This window comes from Periplaneta americana, chromosome 8 (assembly GCF_040183065.1).
Source record: "Periplaneta americana isolate PAMFEO1 chromosome 8, P.americana_PAMFEO1_priV1, whole genome shotgun sequence".
Classification (NCBI taxonomy): domain Eukaryota; kingdom Metazoa; phylum Arthropoda; class Insecta; order Blattodea; family Blattidae; genus Periplaneta; species Periplaneta americana.
Window position 1 is genome coordinate 87,878,340 of NC_091124.1, and position 24,517 is coordinate 87,902,856.

The window sequence follows — 24,517 nt, forward strand, 5'->3', positions numbered from 1 at the left end:
ATGTTTGCAATATCATAATGATTCTTAATAATTAAGCCATCTTTATTTACTATTTCCATAATTCTGCAGCTTTTATTTGTTGAAACGTTAGTAGCTTCGTTAATAGTCTGCCAAAATCTTTTGGGGTCATTCCTATTGTTGACAAATTTCTCTGAGTAGTAACTAACTTTCATATTTCTTATAATGCAAGTTAAGATATTTCTGTACCTTTTATATTTTTTTGATAAATCTTCATTCAAAGGTTCACGTTTTACTTTTTTGGCTAGTCTGTCTCTTGTGCGGATTGATTTAACAATACCCGAAATAATCCAGGGTTTTATTTTTTTATATTTACTGGGTACATTATTACAAGTATGAAAGGTATATTTAGTTATTATATCGCGGAGTATTTTGTAAAAATTTTGAAAACTAACTTCAGCGTTTTGGCAATCAAAAACAGTTTCCCAGGTCTCTGAGCTAATATTTGCGACTAAGTCTTTGTAATTAATATGTTGCTTGCAATTATTATGTGAATTTATGATGGGATCCTTAATAATATATTTAGTAGTGATAGTGACTAGTCCAAATACCATACAATGGTCTGTAATTGCACTATTATATACTCCAGATTTGAAATCTAAGTTAATAGATGTTTTGAAGAATATATGATCAAGGCATGCATTATATCGAGTAGGAGCATTTAAGTATTTCAAAAAACCATATTCATGCATAATATTCAAATATCTGTTGCCAGAGTTATCTAAATTGTGTTCTAAAATTTGAATATTAATGTCACCTAAAATAATATGATTTTTAACGTCTTTTAGTTCATACAGAGATTGTTCAAAGCTATCCAGGAAATCAATTTTGCAATTATTTGGAGATCTGTAAATTGCTGTTAGAGAAAATGGAATATCGCCTATAGAAAAGTCAAAGATAATGGGGTAAGGTGGCCAGCTCTTTTCCCCTCCATTGCATACAACGCTGATTAGCCAGAACCTCAATCAGAGGATATAATAATAGTATGCCTAATTAAATGGTTATAATGTTTTGTATATAGTACACATGTTAGTGCTAGTTATTTTAAGCATTTCCTTCTCATTTTATGTAAACTCCCTTTAAAGAAAACCCCTATTTAAGGAAAAAAAAATGTATTCCCTGAAAGATTCGTTAAAAAGGATTTCTACTGCAATAATAATAAAAATATTACTGGTTTATATGCTTGCAAGTATGCATATTTTGTTTCGTGCATCAACATATGAGACAAGTGGAGAATACATTTTATGTTATAATTAATTGAACTGTGAAGATTTATAGTGCATGTGTTTGTATATTTACGTTCTTACTCTGGATTGTGAATATATTATGCGTATCTTCATGTAGATTTGTGTATGTATTGGTGTATATTTTAATGAATTTATTCTTTATTTAATTATACTGTAATTACAATTATTTTATTTGGTGAGAATGGGTTTTAAGAGAATTGTACTAATCTTTCAAGTTAGAACTGTTGTGTGACAATTATGCTCATACTTTTACTTATCTTTTGACATTATAACAATTTGTCCCTATAAAAATGTTTGAGTAATGTACTGTGAGTGACAAATTGTCGTGTTTCACGAGAAACTAGGTTACAAATCCATAATTGCTGGAAATACAAGTTAAGAATTCAGAATGTCTCTCTCTAAATTAAAGTATGTTCAAATGTTGTTTTGTTACTTCTTCAAACATTGGAAATGTCATTCACAGTCTACAAACTAATTCTGAGACAATAAACAGAAACTTATTTCAGAACACTTGGATGGGGAGGAGGGTAGAATTCTGAGTAGCACTTTTATGCATTTTTATAATGTTTAAATAACTTAAGAATTTATTTTCTATTTCGAATATTTATTTTATTCATTTTCAGTGTGCTTGCATGTATTTGTCTTATCACTATAGAAAATGTTTAGCCTACATATTGGCATCAGAATATTATAATGATTAATTCGTAACAGCCTATTACATTTTACATTGGGTCACTATTGCAATCTTCTAATATCACAGTTCTTTGCATTACTGTGATGACTCAGTTTCTGTTATCAACTTGATAGCATTTTACTTTGAATTACAGTCATAGATCTGGTTTCAGCTAAAGTGACCAGATATGGATCTCTGGTGCTGAGTTGTGGGTTACAAAATCTGACATACTCTGGGGTAGTGATAATGTGATGTTAAAAGAGAATTGGTGGAATGATGACGGGGAAAACTCGAGTACCTGGAAAGAGAAAATCTGGCCAGTATTCATATCTGACAGTGCTCTTGAACTGAAAATCTGCATTTTCTCCTTTTTCTTAAGTGCATTCAGCCTCAATGCTAAACACTAATTTTGACAAATGAATCTCTTCATAAAGAAAGGGCATCAGTCCAGTTTAGCTAAGTTGTGGGAAATGAAGAAAAACTGTCCGGACTGATGCCCCTTCCTTTACAAAATGCTCACATTCCGAACACAATATCATGATGAAAGAAATGTTGGACTCGTTTCTTTTCTTGATAAAATGATGTGTTGAACATTCAAGATGGGAAATTCAATGTTAACTCAATTTCGAAAAAAATGTGACTGATGCCCTTTCTTTATGAAGCGATTAAAATAATATTAATACTTGCCGAGATTGAAAAGTCTTGCATTATATATACATGTTTCATTTTTAGGAATTGGGAAGTATTTCATATTTTATGTATATGTGTTATATTTTTAGGAATCCAGATTTCAGGGAAGTGACATTGGAACGAGATGGCAAAGTATTATTGCGGTTTGCCATTGCAAATGGTTTCCGAAATATTCAGAACTTGGTACAGAAGATGAAACGAGGGAAATGCATTTACCATTATGTTGAGATCATGGCTTGTCCGTCAGGTAAGTCTTTTATTATTGTATTTTCAATCAGCTTTCTGACATTAAAAACTGCATTTACATATTTATGACCAACTCTACCAACTGTAGGACTGAATTGAAAGGCAGTGGCATAAACTTTGGATCCTCAGTATTTGTGGCTCTGAACTTCTGAAAGCACATAAATATTTCCCTGATTTCTTTAAGGAGACACCTGTTCTTATAATTGTTCCACACATACTTTGAAATCTATTTATTTTTATATCCACGTCTTGTTCTTTTAAGTATGTAATAGTACAGCCTTAAGTATTTGAAAGATGATACCCGTTCTATAATTTCTTTATCTATGACGATTTTACATCTTAAATGATCTGGTCCCAAAAATGCCCTAGTTTTAGTTTTTCTATTAGAAATTTTTAGATTATAATTCATCAGACATGTTTGTAGTTTGTAGACAGCACTCTATAGGTTGCTTTCTGACATTGCAAAAATAATGTGATTGTCAGCAAACAACATGGTGTTAATAAACAGATGATTTATCTTTAGTCCAATTGTAAGATTTCTTTGCCTTTCATCTATGGCTGCATCAATATATAAGTTAAGTAGTGCTGGCGATAATGGGCAACCTTGTTTGATACAGATTGACTAGCTTTCTTAGTGAACTAAAATACTTAAATTCAAACTTTATTTTTTAAAAAATTCTACCATTAAAGTGAATCACGTACAATTCAGAATTAACCTACAATTAAATGTAATTTTGTCAGGACCTGCGCGTAATTACATACAAAGCAGATTTTACTCTGTGTGTATGTGTGTGCGTGTGCGTGTGCGCGTGCACGCGCATGCTAGAAGTTTGGGCATGAAATTTTTGAACAACCTGTTTATGTAGAAATTATCTGAGTTACGTGTAGAAGAATGCTATGAAATGATGTTATTATTTGCTTTGTGTAGGTTGTCTGAATGGAGGAGCCCAAGTGCGGCCACAGGATGGTACATCCCCGCGAGAATTGACTATGAAATTGGAATCCTTGTATCAGTCCTTACCTAAACAAGTTCCTGAGAAAAACAGTGTTGTTTCAGAACTGTATAAGGCATGGTTAGGTGGATCTCAGAGTGATAAGTGTTCATCTTTATTACATACCCAGTATCATGCAGTTGAGAAAATGGCTACTGCACTTAATATAAAATGGTAACTGAAAATGAAAGCAATTGTCTTTAGAAATACAACTGTGATAATTCTAATATAAATTGTGAGCAAAGCTGTTTTATATAATGTCTTGTCTGTAGTTTAATAAATATACAAATAACTTGATAACATTGACATGTCCTAAGTTCATGAAAGATGTCCTCCTGTCAGCGTAGAAAGATTAGAGAAAAGACACGTTTATCACGTCATAAATGTGTCATTCCAAATAAGTTCCCTTTGTTTTTATTTTTTTACTTATTGCACAAAGTATATAAAAAATATCGTGAAGATGCAAAACACCTATTTCTAGGTTTTCAGAGATATATATTTTTAGTGATCAGTAGAATGATTTCAAGTCCTTAAGCCAGAAACAATACAAAATGGTGTTTATTGGAAACCAGTTCTGGAAATTTTCTTCTTCATTTTTTTCTTTATACAGAAATGATAGTAGAATTAACTTCATACCTCAAAAAATTTGATTGATTGATAATTGCTGTCATTGTCTACTTCAAATTTTAATCAAAAGTTTTAAGGCTTAAAGCATCAGTTCTTAACTTTTTTCAATTACATACTACTATTTTTAATTTAGGGTATTAGTTGTAACATTAACCAAATTTATAATAGCAAATCGTCAAGTATTGCTCTCAAGGTCATAATAAACGTTTCTATGGTCCAGTACCAGTAATTGATTGCTAAATTAGGTGTGCTTAATTAAATAAATTACGATTTGAATTTATTTAATGGAGTGTTCCATTATATAATTTATATTTTTATTTTATACTTTAAGTACCACCCAACAGTGATTCACATACCACCAGTGGTATGTGTACCATAAGTTGAGAACCGCTGTCTTAAAGGATCTATCTGAATTACTTGTGATAATTAACATAACTTCTCAACTATTTCAATATTTAATAGAAAAAGGAGCAACTTCTGCGGACCTCTGGAAAAAGAACTAAGCAAGAGATTAGTGAAATGCTTTATGTAGAGTGTGGCATTATATGGGGCACAAACATGGACATTACGAAAAAGTGAACAGAAATGGCAAGAAGCATTTGAAATGTGAATATAGATAAGAATGGAGCATGTGAAATGGACAGACAGAATAAGAAATAAATTTGTGCTAGACAGAGTGGATGAAGAAAGAATAATGCTAAAACTGATCAGGAAGAGAAAAAGGAATTGGCTGGGTCACTGGCTTGAAGAATGTACTTGAAGGAATGGTGAATAGAAGAAAAATTTGAGATAAGATGATATTAGATGATAGACAGGGACATCGCTAGGGGGGGTGCGAAAGGGTGCACAAGCACCCAATAAAAAATCGGAGCACCCCTTTCCGCACCCCAAAGGGCAATTTATTAACAAAATACTAGGCATAAATTATTTTGAAGAACAAAAACAAACAAACAATTTCTTGGATGTGAAAAAACTACGTCCCATAGTGTATCATAATGGATGTGATGAGCAATAATAATAATAATAATAATAATAATAATAATAATAATAATAATAATAATAATAATACTAATAATAATAATATTAATAAACAGATTATAGTATGCGCGCAAGTGCATGAAAGAACATTTTGGACTTTTTATGTACCACATTTTTACAGCTCACACCCCATCCGCACCTCCCTTGCTCTGATCCTGGTGACGTCACTGATGATAGATAACATTAAGATACATGGATTGTATGCAGAGACCAAGAGGAACAGAAAATAGGACAGATTGGAGAATACTGGGTTTGCAGTAAAAGACCTACCCTTGGGCAGAAAACTAGGAATGCATGAAAAAGCTCAGCCATTCCATGCTAAAGTGAGTTTGGCTATTAAAAGAAATTAAATGAAGTAAATAATATCAATCTACTTAATTTAATGTAGCACATATGGACGAATCCAGAAATCCATATACAGTGTTAGTCGGGAGGCCAGAGGGAAAAAAACCTTTGGGAAGGCCTTATGTTGGCAATAACTTTGTTTTGTATGTCTGATCTCACACTAACCAATGTGTGTCGCAGTTCCTAGGGGAGATGTCAATCATCACTTTGAATGAGCCAGCTCGAAGTCCTGACCTGAATCCCATCAAGAGTGTGTGGAACATGCTTGGATATCAAGTCTGTCGAATGGTTTTTCATCCTGGCTGAGATGAGGCCAGCTCTTCTGGAAGAATGGGACACAATTCAACAAAATGACATCAACATGCTAATTGCGTAGCATGATGTAAGCTGTTACGCATTCAAATGGTGGCAGTATCTGTTACTGAGGGTCCAGAATTGTGTTCAAATGATTCTGAGTTTAATTAGTGACCAGCCAAGAGTTTGTTAAAGTGGCTGTGTAGGAAGTTAATTACGCCATTATCAAAAGTACTTAATTCAAGTCTTCCATTTATTCGTTGTGGTTTTTCCTTTCTGGTTAAAATTAAATTATGTAGTAAAAAATACTTTCAAGTGGGAGTAGAAATATTTTTAAAAAGTCTAAAATTAAATATAAATACATACACTGACCGGCAAAAAAAACCGATCACTTGAAAAAAATACTAAAAGTAAAGTTTAAATTGTAAATTATGAAGTAATCTCAGAAATAACATAACTGTTATCGTACTAAATTTAAAGATTACATTTTATGAACTTTTGACATGTAAATTCACGCCTTTCACACCAATTAATCTTCGGTTTACTAAAAGTAAAGTTTAAATTGTAAATTATGAAGTAATCTCAGAAATAACATAACTGTTATCGTACTAAATTTAAAGATTACATTTTATGAACTTCTGACATGTAAATTCACACCTTTCACACCAATTAATCTTCAGTTTATCGCCTAACAACAAAGGAGTGTGTTTCTGTGCTGAATATGTGGGGTAGGTCATCATAAACAATTGAAGAGGTTTTATTGCTTTATTGCTTCCTTTCCTTTTTGAAAATGAATAACTGTTGAAAATGGTTTATTTGCCATTTCGTCAGTAAGTTTAGTTCAGACAATGCCTCTGTCACCCCGACATTGCCAGAGCTGTTGCTCTCATTGATATCGGACGCAGCCTCCATTACGCCGCTGCTACCATAGGCTCACCATACACCATGGTTCAAGAGGCTGTGAAACAGTTTCGGGAAACACAGAGTTACTCCAGAAGACCTGGATCTGGCAGAAAAAGGAAGACTTCAGCCCGAGATGACTGATTTCTCGTCAGCCAGGTTCTAAGAAACCGCCGTACCACAGCAGTTGAAGCTCGGAATCGACTACAACATATGCAGGGTGTTAATGTGAGCAAGAGGACTGTTTGATGACGCCTTGGAGAACAAAATATTCAATCACGACGACCTGATCTGACCAGACAGCACCGAGCCGACTATCTTCAGTTCGCTCGTCATCATGCCCAATGAACTGTGCAGCAGTGGAGTAGTGTGTTGTTCTCTGATGAGTCCAGCTTCTCTCTGAAATCCCCAGATGGTACGGAGAGACTTTGGAGATGATCTGGAGAGTGGTAGTCTCAACGAGGTTCTCGTCAATCACATCGTGCCCTTTGCTCCATTTATTGGAGATGATTTCATATTTATGCATGACAATGCTCGTCCACATCCAGCACGCTGCGTATCACAGTATTTTGATGCATTGGAGATTGTTCTCAACTGGACAGCTTGGAGTCCCGACCTAAACCCTACAGAACATCTCTGGGATAGGTCGGGTATACGTATCCGAGATCATAATCCTGTTCCAGAGACCTTCGGTGATCTGCGGCCGGCACTCCAAGAGGAATGGGACAATATCGACCAGAGAGAGACACCATAACCTTAATCGAAACCATGCCTGAGAGAATGGCGGCTGTAATTAGGGCCAGCGGGGACACACCAGATACTGAGTGAGTGTTTCAGTTGTTGTCAGTGTGAATTTAAGTTTTGTGCATCAACATCATTTTCAGTGAAGTTTAGTGGACAAATATTCAGCTGCAAGTTAAGTAAAAAATTTTACAAAATTTAAACAAAAGTGTAGATTTATGAACATATGACGGTCATTGACTCAAAATTGGTGTGAAAGGTGTGAATTTATGTGTCACAAGTTCATAAAAGTGTAATCTTTAAATTGAGTACGATTACAATTATGTTATTTCTGGGATTACTTCATAATTTACATTTAAACTTGACTTTTAGTATTTTTTTTTTCAAGTGATCGGTTTTTTTTTTGCCAGTCAATGTTTTATAATAATAATAACAACTATAGTGCAATGTAATGCAGTATCACTTTCACCTTCTAAAAAATTGTGTGTCCATTCTCTCAACACATATAAGATTAAAGTTATGGTAACACAAGTATGTTGTAAGTATTGGTAATAACCACTGCAGTGGCTGGTCAGACCTTCGGCCTATGATGCAGGCAGTCCTGGTTCGAGTCCTGGTCTGGCCTGCGATTTTGCATTTTAAAAATCATAGTGACACAAGGTCGCAGTTGGGGTTTTTGTTGAGGTTCTTCTGTTTCCCCACATTAGACATCAACATCATTTCGTCTGATCTCCATTCCATACCCTGAATGCTGGCTGATGATGCACAAGCGGGGGATGGACTGGTCTAGGGATAAGTGGGATTGCCTACTCGAGACCTGGATATGCAGTGTAGTCATTGTGGGTTGGAAATGACCTAGCTCGAGGGTAAGTACAATAAATCTTCAAGATCGCAGTTCTGGATCATAGTGCCCCTCTCCCGAAATTCAATTCAGTTCAAAGAATTTATATTGCCTACTTTCGCATTCTAACACGAGGGCTAACCATGGACATGGATATTTCACTTCTGTCCATAATTTTTACTTTAGGAACCCATTTAATGAGTAATGAAATTTCTGGAAGAGCATCAATAGTTTTTGGGGTGCTTTATTTTGAGATTAAGCTATTTGTAAAAGTTCTAGCTGCTGCTAGAACTGACTACAACTGACTACAACACTTTCACTATATCTTTTCTCTACATATATAGGCTATAATAAGTAATTCAGAAAAGTATTGAATTTCCAAAAATTAGTACTATTGATTTTAGCAAGTTTTCTTCAATATTCAATAGTCTTTATATTATAATGTGTATCAGTTTTGTTTCATATTTTTACATGGTCACTATTAAGTATTTGAATTTAGGGTTTCTACAGAATCTTCTGCCTTCATACTACATTGTTACATTCCCAGATTTCACAGTAGGCCTATATATCAAAACAATCACATTTTCTTTTCAGTAGATGAATTCTCTTCTTGTCGAGCAGTAGCTTCTTTGACGAGTTGTAACAACCTACTATATGTTCTCCATTTCTTCCAGGCCTTCATCAGTTGTGGCATTTTATAAAGCAACAATTCTTCTTTAGCTTGCTCCTCCACATCATGCATTGAGTACTGAAACACATTAGAAAATAATAGTAATAATAATAATAATAATAATAATAATAATAATAATAATAATAATAGTAATAATAATAATAATCCGTGGCGCTACAGCCTGTGAAGGGCCTAGACCGACCAGCCGGGTGCTGGCCTCACACCCACATGCCGAAGCAGAGGTGGACGATCATCCAACCACATTGGAGGTATCGTGTGGTTAGCATGATGATCCTTCCAGCCGTTATAGCTGGCTTTCGCAACCGGATTTCGCTACCTATCGTAGCTCCCCAAGTGCATCACGATGCTGGGTGGGCACCAGTCCCATACACTGGCCGAAATTTCATGAGAAAATTTCTTCCCCCATGAGGACTCGAACCAGTGCGCATTCTGTAACACGAGTCCTAGGCAGGATGCCTCAGACCACGACGCCACAGCGTGGGACACATCAGAAAATATATGAGCTAATTTTTACTGCAAGATAGGGGCTTCCATTCTCATTAAATATAGTGAGGTAAAAATTTGAATCTTGATAAAAAAAAATTGTAACTGCAATAACTATGAAACAAAAGGTATATAGTACCAGTCACATCCAAAAGAAAAATACTATGATCCAGCAAGTTCAATCTTTGCCGGTCTCGTAGATTTTTTTGACATATAATTACCTTGACAATTGTGGAATGCTTTCTGAAGTAAATCTGCATATCTTCACACTGAAAAACAGGCAAAGTTGGCATCTTAACATTGGGCATGAGTTCACGAACTCTTGTATCATTGGTGTTTACTGGAGGAATAGTGATCTCCACGACATAAGACATTGGAATGAGACCCTGTCAAAAAACAGAAAATTGTTTTTGTGTTTTATCATCTTACTGACTATAGTAACTATCTTTATATGTTGTAGCAATAGTAGTAGCGAGGGTAAGGTGTAATACTGCAAGGCAGAAGGTTGTTGGTTAGGTCAGATAGAGTCTGGGATTTTTCTCCATCGACATAATCCTCCCATCCATATTATGGTCCTGGGGTTTACTCAGCTTCTTAACGAGTACCAGGGATATTTCTTAGAGATAAAGGCAGTGGGCACATAGGACAGACATCTCTACTACCATTAATGCTGATTGTACATTGCCTTAACATCTTTCCACCCTGTGGGTCTACATGACCTATGAGGGGATGACTTTAGGCTGAGTGAATCCTGTGACCATTCTGATATTCTGAAAAAGTTTTCTGACTGTCCATTCCAGTTGCTTTACCAACTGAGCTACCTGGCAGGCACACACGCGCACGCACACATACACACACATGTAGCATTATACATAGTCAGCAAAATAACTTTATATTTATTGAAAAACAACTTCAAAAGAAATCGAGTATTAGAACTCATTAAAACTTACATTACTTTGACACGTTTAAACTGGAAATTACACTTCATCTGGATTAAAGGACACTCAGGGATAGAGAGGAATGAACTGTCAGACTTGCAAAGCAAGCAGCAGCAGAAGACCAGGAAATTATATACAACAGAGTACCAAAAGAGATTTTAACGCAGGAAAAAGAAAAAATCTATAAGTGCCAACAACAACGGACAGACACAAGGAATGGAGCAATAAGTAAGGCTTACTTCTCGTCAGTGAAGAATAGATTACGACAATATTTCCTTTTTCCCAGAGTTAACAGCAATGGTAACTGGCCATGGAAAATTAAGGGCATATCTTTACAGATTTCGGGTAAGAAGAAAGACCCCAATATCTCCATGTGGAAAAGAAGAACAACGTACAAATCACGTTATTTTCCAGTGTAAAAAAGTATATAAAGAAAGGAATGAAATAATTAAAAGAATAAGAAACATTGGCAGAGATTGGTCTATGACCCATGAGAAACTAATTACCAAGTATTTACAAATATTCGTCAGGTTTATCAGATCGATAAACGTTAATGACCTACGATAATATGAAATAATATCATGATAGACTCCTATTAAAGCTGGGAGCTGTAGCAGTTAACGAAGTTTGAAGGTTGTACCTTTTTGAGTTAGTTCAAACATCCCTTGTTAAGTATCATTAAGCAGACTTACTTTCGCTTGGCTAATATATCTGGATTAATTTAAAAGTCTAACTATGAACATACTATTATGCACCCATATCAGCTATCAGCAGTTAGACCAATGTCTCACGGATTACAGCTTCCTAAACTACACCAGTTAGGTTTGACTCAAAATTCAATTACTGAGACTTGAAATTACTCATGTGATAATTTAGAAACCCTGGGCCATGGAAAATTTTGGCAAACAGATTTGAAATAGTAGGAAAAAGTCTCTAACAATGAATCATTCTCTCTTTTTTTAAAACAGACAGAAATGAGCAGCGTGATAAATTAGACATGCGTTGGCCAAGATCCTCCCAGCGTAGCAAAGTGAAGTAGTGAACGTAAATTGAACGGAAGAGGGAAGAAAGTGAAGTGAAAGAAGTGAACATAATGGCTCTTGAAAGCTTAAGGGCAACCATCGACGATGTAAATAAAAAAGTAGAATCGCTACAAAAGAAAAATAGAATGCTGAAAAGTGAAGTTAAATATTTTGAAGAAGAAAAAAGAAAGAAAAACTTAATCTTTTTGTTTTGGTATTGAAGAACAAGAAAATGAACAGTTATGAGAAATGTATGAAGTGATAATGAATGTGTGTTGGGAATGGACAAGTGAAGGGAGTGTATAGGTTAGAGAGAGGCAAAAACAGGCCTTATTGGTGAAATTTGGGAACACAATGTCAAAAGAAAAGATTGTGAGCAATATAAAATTACTAAAAGATTCAAGCATTAGTACTGAAAACACTTTCGAATATGAAGTGAGGTGTAGAAGAAAGGTATTGGTAGCCTTTTTGATGGCTGTGAGGAAAAATCGGCACTTTGCCAGATTATATAAAAACAAACTGAAAATTACTGGTGAGTTCTTCGATGTTGAATGCTGTCTGGAAAGTGTTAATTGTACTGAAATAGGAGAGAATATAAATTGAGGGGCTGGGTGCAACAAGGCCATTTTAGAGGATGTGCCCTTTTTGAGTAAAACGTTTTATTGTGTTCTCTGATTTGTTATGCATATGATCACCAAGTTGTAGTTCAATACTGTGATCATAGAGGTCAGGAGAACCGATAATGTAAAGGCATGCATATATCACATTATTATGGTTTGAATTTTCAACATCAATTTTCTCAAAACTTGCATTTGAAAGAAGTGCCTTTCTTGCACCCAACCCCTCAATTAAGGAAACAAGAAGAGATGTAAAGGAAAAAGAAACATTCAATGTTGAAGCTTGCTCCAATATCTGACAATGAAGACCAAAATTTAGACAGGTCCAATAGCTGCATCTTCAGTATCAAAACAAAAGAGATCATTAGTTAGGATCACCTATCCACTGAAAGACCATCTCTGAAAATTAAGCGAAATTAGCTTAGTCCCTTTGTCATCTGAACAAATGGAAAACAGAAAGCGGACTTAGATAAACAAGTTGCAAAATTCTGTTATGCTACAAACATTCTGTTGCATTCAGCTATAAGACAGAAGAACTGATTCAAAAATATGTTGTAATGTATCATATCCCAATTCAAATTATTGTTAAAACACAACATGTAGATTGATTTTTCATTGTTCATCCTAGATACATTATAAACACTGAAGCATACGCCAATCTGAAAATAATTTAAAATAAATCTGATTTAAATAATTTGTTTTATAAAAATCATGATTTTTACATCCTGGTGCATTCTAAGTTACAAAACAGGCGTGGTACAGACAAAGCATCAAAACTTGTGTTTCTATACAAGCATTTGAATAAGCAGACACCATTAAACACAAGATGGAGAAACTATTTGAAAATGATTTGCTGAGTTTTCATCTATTTGTGCTTGTGGTGTGTTGTTATTTTTTAACATATGTTTTAGTACTTTTATTGTATCACGTATGGGTATGTTAGTGAGTGTATAGATTGGTGATGTTAAACGATGCTAGTGTTGAATTGTTGTTGTTGTTGTTTTCTAATGCCAGGCGTTTGACAATAAAGTCATTTGACCTCTTGCACTCCAATATTTTTCAAAGATATTATCATGACCAGCCACTGAAGCACAGATTTTGAGGTGTTCCGAATCCATTTCTTGGTTTGAGTTGCACAATGGACAGTTAGGGGACTGATATATTCCAATTCTACGCAGGTGTTTGGCCAAACAATCATGGCCTGTTGCCAATCTAAATGCAGCTACAGACGATTTTCGTGGTAAATCGGGAATTAACTGTGGATTTTGATGCAGAGAGTTCCATTTTTTCCCATGGGATTGTGTTATCAAATTTTGTTTGTTGAAGTCTAAGTATGTAGATTTAATAAATCTTTTCACAGAGTAATACGTAGATTTAGTAACAGGTCTGTAAGTAGCAGTGCTGCCCTTCTTTGTTAAAGCATCCACATTCTCGTTTCCCAGGATTCCACAATGGGATGGTATCCAGTGGAATACAATTCTTTTATTGAGTGATATTAATTGAGAGAGCATTTTAGTTATTTCTGCTGTTTGAGATGAAGGTGTGTGTTTAGAGACTATTGATAGAATAGCTGCTTTGGAGTCTGACAATATAACTGCATTTTTAAATTTACTGATGTGGCATAGAAGATTCCTGAGACTTTCACTTATTGCAATGATTTCTCCATCAAAACTTGTTGTTCCATACCCAAGAGATCTATAAAGTGAGAAGAGACAGCACGTAACACCTGCACCGGCACCTTGTTCTCTGGAGATCAAGGATCCGTCAGTGTATAAATGAAGCCAGTTTTGTGGAGGGTATCTAATATTAATTGTCTCTAAAGACAATTGTTTTAGTATTTCAGTGTTTACTTCTGATTTCAGTATTTCTTCTGTTAAATTTAGATTATATTCCATATTTAATAGAGTTAAAGGGTTTGGTTTAATTTGTAGGTTTTCTTTTAAATTCGGGATATTGATTTTCTGTTTTAATTCTTGAACAATGGATATGAAACTTTTTTGAGTTTTCAATCTACAGAGAGGACTGTATGAATGCCAATTGTTTCCTGGTAATCTAATAAGTTTTTCATATTGAGTCAGTGCTTTTTCTTCTATTATCATTTTGATGCTGTTAATATTAGTGAGGAATCTCATAGAATCTATAGTGTTGAATTGTAAGGTATTTCTTAGTCCATGATGTGGTTGACTAGGTCTGTGTTCTTGACTGCAGTGTGACTGGTGAATTGTATGTTGTTTCTGATAATGTTTTCCATGTATATAGCTACCGGTAACTTGTATGCTGGTGCCAACATGTAATTAATTAGGGGTCTGATTGGTATATTAGGCTTGTGTATTTTAGGTTGAGCATTCAGTTGTGGAACTTTGGGTTTCATTTCTTTAAAGTATGTTTTCTTTTAACTTAAAACTGGAAAAAATCTAACGCCTGTTTAGTCTTTGTTGTAATTTGTTATTAACAATACCTTTTTTACTTCAATAAATCGAATTGAAAAAATAAATTAAAAGTATTTAAGTAAAAAAATTGTATTGAAATAAAAAATCTGATTTAAATAAAAAAAATCACTGATTTTGATTTTAATTAAAAAAATCGTCTTTTTTCCACCATAATGCTTTCAATAAAGGTCAAATATGTCACAACCAATATTCATCCACTGTAAGCATTTATACAACAGCTAATACATTCACTTCTTTGTAGGGTAAGGTATTGTACGAAAATTAGATCAGAAAAAACTTTCTACAGATTCCAGCATATGTAATATATGTATAAAATACTTACATTTTGAAAACTTCCCAGGGCATCATAGTCGCACCAACAAAACAAATATGACCGTAGATAATGGGGCTGCTCTCGAATGTCTTCAGGCACAGGAGGGCTGTGAAATTCAAATTTATAAAATAGTTAAAGATTTTGAAAGGTGCGCTACCATTCTGTTTTCTCAACATTCTCTCATCGCTTTATTTATCATAAATCCCATTTGGGTAATTTAATAATTCATATTTGGAATGGATGCATATATGGGAGTGCAAGAGTAGAGCCTACAAGTGAATCACTTATTATTCTTTATCTCAACCACTTTAAATTGAAATCAGTTTAATTAACTCACTTCTCATTAAATTGTGTTCTTCATACAGCTAACATGATGTAGTTGAAGTACAACTAACAAGTTTATAGTTTTGATTTTAGATAGAAGACATAACAAATTATCGCCTTAGAAGCCAGTTTTCTAACAAACAGAGTATGGTAATGCTAATTACAGGGTTCTTGTACTAACCCTCAGAATTACAAGGGAATTAAAAAAGAAATTGAATTAAACAATAAATTATATTATAGTCTAAATCTCACCAACTTCACCAAAGAGCAGGAGTTCTGTAACTCTATGTAAAACTGTTAAACCCATGTCAGAGTGAACATATGGTGGAAAAGAGTTGACACTATTGAGTTTCTGCACTCAGCAACCAAGCTGTAGGCCAGTTATACTTTGAATCTACATAATAAATTATATCCTCTTTTATCTACTGGAGATCTCCACAGTTGTTATCACAGTGACATATGTTAACGAAAGTTGAGAACATAGAATTTCATCTTTATTCATTATTATTCATAACCAAAGGAATATTTTACATGGATACATAAGGTCAACTATTTTTTCACAGCCTACTGACGCCACATTTAAGATTTTCCCAACTAAAGATTCATTTTCTCCATATGGAATTGAACCCATGATACTGGAATGCAGAGGTAAATATTGATACCGGTAATTGAGAACAACACCCTGTGACATGTTTCCTTAATTGTAGCTCTACTTACTATGACCATTACTATGACTTACTACTGGACTGTACCCGAGCACGAGCATATGCTCATTTCGAGTATCTATTCAAATGTAAATTGTGAATAAATTTGAATTTGTTTCTTAGTTTCAAACTTAAGTTGCTAACTTGCTGATTAACTTACAATTGAAGCGGATACGGATCTAGTGGCTCAATGACAGGAATAAATTCCGCTTTGTACATGAAATATGGGACAGGCGGACTGAAGGAGTTAAGTGTGTCCTGAAGGCTGAGCAACAAGTGGTCCTGCTGGTACTGTGTAAGTCTCACACCTTCTACTCTGCCTCCGTCTAGAATGCCAACATACACTGTGCCACCCCATCCTGAATTGAGGAAGCCGCACAGATTCCTAAAAACAGAGATTCATTGTTTATAACTTGATTATGAACAGCAATACTGTAAAGTCAGTACAAAATACCTCCGACTCTAAATCCTTGAATATACAATAACTTGTGTATGTTCATTTCCAGAAGTGTGTATTAGTATGATTCCATAATATGATTTGTAATAAAACGTACTACTTTGCATTGTATAGGATATGTCTTTGTACACTCATTCATTCCTGAACAGATGGAAAAACTATTTTGGGCAACTACTAAATGTACAGTAGTAAGCAAAAAAACTGGACCGACCCTTGTAGCTGATTTCAGAGTCACAGATTCAAATGTTGCTAGTCACAAAACACATCCATCTTGTATAATTAATTGTAACAATGAAATTTATTGCATTTGTTTGATTCTTACCGTATTTTGTTTCTTTCAGTGCCTCAGACTCACAGACGAAAAAACTTTGAGAGTTTTATTTTCATCTGGTATCAATATTTCCTTTATACCTGTATTCGGCAAAGATAACTGCTTATTTTTACATTAAATAGCAGTACATACCTCTGGCTTCACTATCCATATTGAAATTACCACAGTTTGACACAATACACAGCACAGGATTCTTTTGTATCAGCTACAAAGGTCGGTCCGGTTTTTTTTTTGCCACTACTGTACATAGGCCAAATAGAAATGATCGGGACGAAATTCAAATACAAACTGCTGAACCATTTATACCCAAAACCACATTTTCTAAAGTCAAAATTGCAATAGAAAATCTGAAAAAGTACAAGTCTCCAGGTAACGATCAAATTCCAGCAGAAGACTGTGGAAGCGCATTATCTAGCGAAATTTATAAGCTTGTACTTGCTATTTGGGAAATGGAAATTGTACCATAACAATGGAAGGAGTCCATAATTGTACCTATCTTTAGGCGGGGGGAAAAGATTAACTGTAATAACTCTAGAGAAATATCACTTTTGTTGACGACGTAAAAAATTTTGTCAAATATTCTTTTGAGAAGGTTAACTCAATATGTAGATGAAATTATTGGGGATCATCAGTGTGGTTTTAGGCGTAATAGATCGACTATTGATAAGATCTTTTGTATTCGACAGATACTGGAGAAAAAAATGGGAGTATAAGGGTACAGTTCATCAGTTATTCATGGATTTCAAAAAGGCATACGACTCAGTTAAGAGAGAAGTTTTATATAATATTCTTATTGAATTTGGTATTCCCAATAAACTAGTTTAATTATTAAAACGTGTCTCAGTGAAACGTACAGTAGAGTCCGTATAGGCCAGTTTCTATTTGATTCTTTTCCAGTTCACTGTGGGCTAAAGCAAGGCGATGCACTATCACCTTTACTTTTTAACTTTGCTCTAGAATATGCCATTAGGAAAGGCCAGGATGACAAACAGGGTTTAGAATTGAATGGATTACATCAGCTGCTTGTCTATGAGGATGACGTGAATATGTTACAAGAAAATCCACAAAACTATTAGGAAAAACACGGAAATTTTACTTGAAGCAAGAGATAGGTTTGGAAGTACAGTAAATCCCTAAAAGACAAAGTATATTATTATGTCTCGTGACCAGAACATAGTACGAAGTGGAAATATAAAAATTGGAAATTTATCCTTTGAAAAAGTGGGAAAGTTCAAATATCTTGGAGCAAAGTAACAAACATAAATGATACTTGGGAAGAAATTAAACATAGAATAAATATGGGAAATGCTTATTATTCGGTTGAGAAGCTTTCGTCATCCAGTCTGCTATAAAAAAAAACTGAAAGTTAGAATTTATAAAACAATTAGACCTATATTATCGGTTGTTCTGTATGGTTGTGAAACTTGGACTCTCACTTTCAGAGAGGAACAAAGGTTAAGGATGTTCAAGAATAAGGTGCTTAGAAAAATATTTGGGGCTAAGAGGTATGAAGTTACAGGAGAATGGAGAAAGTTGCATAATGTAGAACTGCACACATTGTATTCCTCACCTGACATAATTAGGAATATTAAATCCAGATATTTGAGAGGGCAGAACATGTAGCATGTATGGACGAATCCAGAAATTCATATAGGATGTTAGTTGGAAGGCCGGAGGGAAAAAGACCTTTGGGGAGGCCAAGATGTAGATGGGAAGATGTGTGATAAATGGATTTGAGGAAGGTGGGATATGATGGTAGAGACTGGATTAATCTTGCTCAGGATAGGGACCAATGGCGGGGTTATGTGAGAGCAGCAATGAACCTCCGGGTTTCTTAAAAGCCATTTGTAAGTAAGTTTAGGTTATGTCTTTATTCGACATTAAAATGTCCTAACAAATTTTATGTGGTGAAACATTTTCATGTTGTAGTTACACCTGTTCAGAAGCTGGTGTTTAATGCAACTTCCACATGTGTGATGAATATTTATGATTCATTCTGTTAAACAATTTGGAAATATCGAGTGAGTTGGGTCAGACAGTAGTGTTTGAGACCTGCATTCAGGAGTTCCCGGGTTCAAAGCCAATAGTCGATCAATCTGATGGGGGTTTTTCATGGTTTCCCTCAGTCACAAAGGCAAATGCCAAATTGAAAATTTACATGCCATGATTCATCACAGGCTCAGTCACCAATATCATGAACATTAATCAAAATCTATAATCAGTTACATGAACACAAGCCATCTACAACTCACAATATAGAAACAGGAACTCAACAATAGCGAAAACAGTCTACTGGTATACTCACAGATCCTAAACGTGCAATATGACTACAGATGTTAAATCATGTATAAATAAACTTAACAAAAAAGAAAAATTTGGAAATGTAAAAGAATATGACTGCTTAAAAGTATGGAGTGAAGAAATATTGGCAGATAGAATGAAATGGACTATACATAGGTCTGTATAGGGACAAGTGACGAGCAGGAAATGCACTCCATGCACTTTGGAATGTGTTGGGATATTACACTACGAGCAGGATACAGAGTCATTATGATCTATTTTCCCATACAGTGAAGATTTCACTGTTACTGTTTCATTAAAAATGTAATAATTAGCTATTCCACGACACTTTCCAATAATTGTAGAAAAATTTAGGCATGTGGCACCTGTGAGAAGAATACTCACCTGATACTACTGCTACTGCTCCACCATTACCATTATGGAAGGAGTTTGAAGTGTTTTCCTCCGATGTATCTAATTCAGATCTCTGTGTTTTGGAGTTCTAGAACTCTTTAGGTGTCATACTGGTGTACTGGTGCACTTTCGAGAGTAAGCTAAGGTTGATCTTTTAAAAGCCGATATTGTTTAATGACAAAAGAAAGTACCTATTACAAATAATTAAGAGAAAAGTAGGCCTAATGCTTTTCTGATTGATGCTGTGATCTTTCTCTATGATGAATATTCGGGAGGATGCACTACGACCCAGCACTGAGATGTAGAAGATATCTATTGTGCTAACCCTCAAGCTAGGTGCATTCCCAACCCATACCAACTGCATAATTACAGTAGTTTGAAGCAGGCAACCCCACTCGTCCCTAGGCCAGCCCCTTCTAATGTCAGCTGGTGTTCAGGGAATGCTATGGATGATGACGGAATTATGTGGATGCCTAATGTGGAGAAATGGGAAAACCCTGAGAAAACTCTTAACTGATATTTCATAGAAGTCGGTGCTTTTGTGTCTTACATATTTCGGGCTTCAAAGTTCGATATCAGAAATTTTCCAAGGAAACAAAATAAATCCTGCTTTCGTTATATTGCATTTCATTGTTTGTAACAATTCTTGGTAGTTTCCTAGTACCCGGTACTCTTTACATAGGTCGTTTTTATGTTTACACAGTGGTTCTTTTCTGAAAATAATTTTAATAGTTTGTTACTAGATGTGATTATAGTCAGTTTGTAATATATTTTTGGTCCAGGGAAAATACACATCTTTTATGATTATACAACCATGGCTGACTTAACAGCTTATGTAACAAGTACCGGGTACTAGGAAACTTCCCAATTCTTAAATTCTTTTCAATTTATTGTTCACCAAGAATGATGACCACTCGGCCACTGCATTACAATACTAAACACTCCCACATGACACAACAAAAGAATTTTTTGAAAAGTTTCCACTGGGAAGTTTTGCAACAGGCATCACAGAATTAGGATATAGTCTACGTAGCTGCCAGTGACTTTATTTTTTTATTTTATTTTTTTTGCAGGTAATCGTTTTACACCTGAGCAAGGTGGCTGGTATAACTGGGTCACTGTCGTCTTTGAGCCCCAGATGGACAGAGTTACGACCTGCATTTTGTGACAAATGACTCAGTTGCAAAGCATACTGTGTACAAAAATAGTACGGGTACCGCATTTATGACAGTTTTTTCACACATAAGTTCCTGTAATAAAACCTTGCCAGGTTTCTACGAATACTGTACCCGTGTACCGGTATTGTCATATTTTATAATCCTACAATAGACCCTACAATGAATTGATTAGAACAATTTAGGCCTACTAATAATTTAATTTACCTTGATATTGCATTGCGGGTCCTGTTATTGTCGGGAGTGTAAATACACCATGGAGGAATTTCGTCAATACTAATATTGCGATGACCTTTAAATTCGTGCGTTTGGTCTTCTTCAAAACATACTATTTCACCTTTTAGATAATATCTGTTGGGTGTGGTAGAGTTATATTTCATCATGATGAGTTACTGTTGCTCTTATTCAAATCGAGATGCCTGTAACTGTTGTTTAAATAATAATTTCCCCCTTTTTTTTTTTCTTTTCTTTTTTTTTTTTTTTTCTTTTTCACACTAGCTAATCGGAAATGTACACTGACGAAACGATGGGTAGGTCCATACTTTCATTTAATAGAGGAATGGCAACGTAAAGCGTTGTTCACAGATTCAAAATGTACAAAAAATGACATTAAAATCAGTGTTACCAATTGTGCCTTAACTGTATAGAAACATGCCAAAATGTGATAAACTATAACAAAAAAGTTGATTTCTTCTCAGTTTCGTTTTGTAATATTGATTATTTCTCAACCTTTCTCTTAACATTTCATTCATATAATTGGAACATAATAAATCGTACTTAATCAAATGCGATATATACCTACATAACTCATGCAATGTAGGCTGACTCATTGTTGTGTTTAGTTTTATTTGGAAATCTTACGAATACTGTTCATGTTTCTCATTGTTAATGAACTGAATTTCATTTTTGCAAGAACGACACATTATTATTGGACTTTTTAAATACAGAATGTGTTTAAAAAAATACACGGCATAACCACATTTTCTATACTGATATTATGTTCTCTACACTGTGGCATAACTTTAAGAATGAGTTCCTCGTGTAAACAACAATAATTTGTATCAACATAGCACCAGAAATGCTTGGTTTCCGAGTTTTAAAGGCCTCTATGATATTTAACTGTTCACATCATCTTACAACAAGCCTGCCATAAATGTCTCATGAAAATAAGAGGCACTTTTACAAATTTTTGTAAGGAAATTGAAGTAGAAGTTACTAAAAAAAAGTATAATATTACGGTTAAAACACGGGAAAGGGAGTTAACAAAAGAAATAACACTATTACCTTTAAATAGTGTTTATTCATCAGTGGCGTAGCGTGGCAATATGGTCTGGGTAGACTATATTAACCCTCGGTCTATATCTGCTTTGAAAAAACGTACTCTATACCTGGGGTCTTTTTTGACCCCGGATAGATTTCTTTCAACTAACTTGAAAATAAGAAGTTGTAAGGATAATTTTGGAGAATTTATGTATTTTGGTATTTATTCAAGATTTTATGGGAGTACATTTTTAGTAAAGTTGTTTTATTACTGTTAAAAAGTGTTAATGAAAATTTAACAGCACATAATTCTCGCAAACGCATTGCACTGTTGTTTTGTTGTTGTTAATAACACTTTAGAATGCCATAAGTCTAATAATAATAAAATACAATGACTAATAATTACTACACTATAAATGATCTCATATTAGAATGTCATTATACAGGGTGTTTTTGTATACTATAAATTATCTCATATTAGAATGTCATTATACAGGGTGTTTTTGTATACTATAAATTATCTTATATTAGAATGTCATTATACAGGGTGTTTTTGTATTCATACATTTGTAACATGTTCCGCGCCGTGGCATCATTGTCTAAGGCATCCTGCCTAGGACTCGCGTTACGGAATGCGCGCTGGTTCCATTCCCCATGGAGGAAGAAATTTTCTCATGAAATTTCGGCCAGTGAATGGAACCGGTGCCCACCCAGCATTGTGATGCACTTGGGGATCTACGATAGGTAGCGAAAATCCGGTTTCGCAAACCAGCTGTAACGGCTGGGGGGATCATTGTGCTAACCACACGATACGTCCATTCTGGTTGGATGATCGTCCACCTGTGCTTCGGCATGTGGACCTGAGGCCAGCAGTCCGCTGGTCGAACTTGGGCCTTCATGGGCTGAAGCGTCATGGATTTACTTTGCTTTACTTTACTTTACATCTTTAGGGATCTCTTTTCGATTGGCTCGAAGTGTTCCCACTAGTGTTAGGTTCTTCTGTAGCAGTTCTTGTCCTAATTCAAAACTTGTGAAAAAATTGTCAATAGTAACATTCCTTCCACTTCCTCTCACATAATCCACAATATCATTTACAATACCTTTTCCTTGATTTAGCTCTCTTTCCTCTGCAGACTTTCCTGTATAAATTTGTGCATTTATCAAAAAGTTTGTCTCACGATCCACGGCAGCCCATACCTTTATCCCATGTTTCTCTGGCTTGGAAGAAATGTAAACTTTGATTGGACATCGTCTCTGAATATATACAGGTGTTCATCTACTGTAGTGTACGGTTCAGGAATATAAGACGACATACACCCATCAACAAACATTTCAGAAACTGCACGTATGACTTCTGCTTTTGACCCTCATGCAGCTTTCCTTTCTTTCCTTGTCAGTTTGTCTTCGAAACGGAGACACATCAAAATACTTGAAAATCGCGAATAACTCATTGTAACTCGGAAAATAGGCAAACCTTATTCTTTGGACCAAAATTCATCAAGTAGTTTCCCCCCTTGCTGTGTGCACCCCTGCTGTTATGAGAAGACTGAAGAAAGCCTGTAGTTTTGTTGAATCCGGCTTACTCCAGTGTTGAAGGGAAATGTATTTATCTTTCACATCTTCATCACGATTGTTAGTATGCATTGATATTCTATTCAACATGTGATCAGTTATAAAGAGAGAGAAACAATCCGATCTAATTTGCAAGTAGGCTATAACCTAACATGCTGAGGAATGTTAGCTGTTTGGCCCACTATATTTCTAGAAGGTTGCTTACGCTGTGGTGATGGCTGAGTAGCATAGTTCAGTTGTCCATTTCTTGATGTAAGTAAATGTGTCACTAATACATTGACGTTATCATCTGCATCAATAGAATCAATATCTATTTCGTCTTCAACTTGAATATCTTCCTGTCACATCTACTTCCGCAACACCGCCGTCGCTTTCGAATATGAAATCATTGTCACATTCACTATCACTGTAGTCTGCGTCTTTTAGAGCATGATTAAGTCTATAACCCTTCTGAAAATCAATATTATAAATTATTATTACTTCATCAGAAATCTACTGCAAACTGAAAACAGTTAACTACAAATTTTCAAATATCTCACAACAGTGCATCCCAGTTCAAGAAATATCAATATTTGATCTGTATTTGTCCCATTGTTGTCATAAAATACACCAAGAGCGAGACCAAGCAATAAATTCATTATAAAAAATTAGTATAGCGTACTCTATACCTGGGGTCTTTTCTGACCCCATGTGATAAAAATGAAAAAAATTGTTATACCGCTTATACTAGGATCATGACAATGTAACATAATTGTAGCCAAATGTTCACAAATAGCATATATGGAACATGGGAGAGTTATGTCAACATTTTACATATGCATTTGTAAAAAATAA

At 34.9% G+C, this 24,517-nt stretch overlaps 2 protein-coding genes across 4 annotated transcripts in view; one reads left to right on the forward strand and one right to left on the reverse strand.

Moving 5' to 3' along the window:
- LOC138704867 (probable cytosolic Fe-S cluster assembly factor GK14772) overlaps nt 1-4,776 on the forward strand; it is a 37,081-nt gene extending 32,305 nt beyond the window's left edge. For all 3 annotated transcript variants that reach the window (XM_069833208.1, XM_069833210.1, XM_069833211.1), the window contains 2 exons: nt 2,718-2,875; nt 3,803-4,776. In XM_069833208.1, the coding sequence (XP_069689309.1) occupies nt 2,718-2,875; nt 3,803-4,044 (400 nt within the window). In that variant the 3' untranslated portion in view covers nt 4,045-4,776. The remainder of the gene's footprint in view (nt 1-2,717; nt 2,876-3,802) is intronic.
- Nucleotides 4,777-8,880: 4,104 nt separating this feature from the next.
- LOC138704868 (uncharacterized) lies at nt 8,881-19,686 on the reverse strand. Its single transcript, XM_069833212.1, has 5 exons — nt 19,668-19,686; nt 16,355-16,579; nt 15,176-15,272; nt 10,048-10,212; nt 8,881-9,400 (listed from the first exon to the last, which is right to left on the reverse strand). Exons 2-5 carry the CDS (start codon nt 16,411-16,413, stop codon nt 9,230-9,232), a joined length of 492 nt encoding a protein of 163 aa, XP_069689313.1. The 5' UTR covers nt 16,414-16,579; nt 19,668-19,686; the 3' UTR covers nt 8,881-9,229.
- Nucleotides 19,687-24,517: the final 4,831 nt, after the last annotated feature.

Bases quoted from the DNA above. Each gene is read 5' to 3' on its own strand.
- LOC138704868 (XM_069833212.1), bottom strand. From the start codon at position 16,413: ATGTACAAAGCGGAATTTATTCCTGTCATTGAGCCACTAGATCCGTAT. The intron at 15,273-16,354 runs GTAAGTTAATCA...TGAATTTCACAG, and splicing joins GATCCGTATCCGCTTCAATT to CCCTCCTGTGCCTGAAGACA. The intron at 10,213-15,175 runs GTAAGTATTTTA...GTTTTTTGACAG, and splicing joins CCCTGGGAAGTTTTCAAAAT to GGTCTCATTCCAATGTCTTA.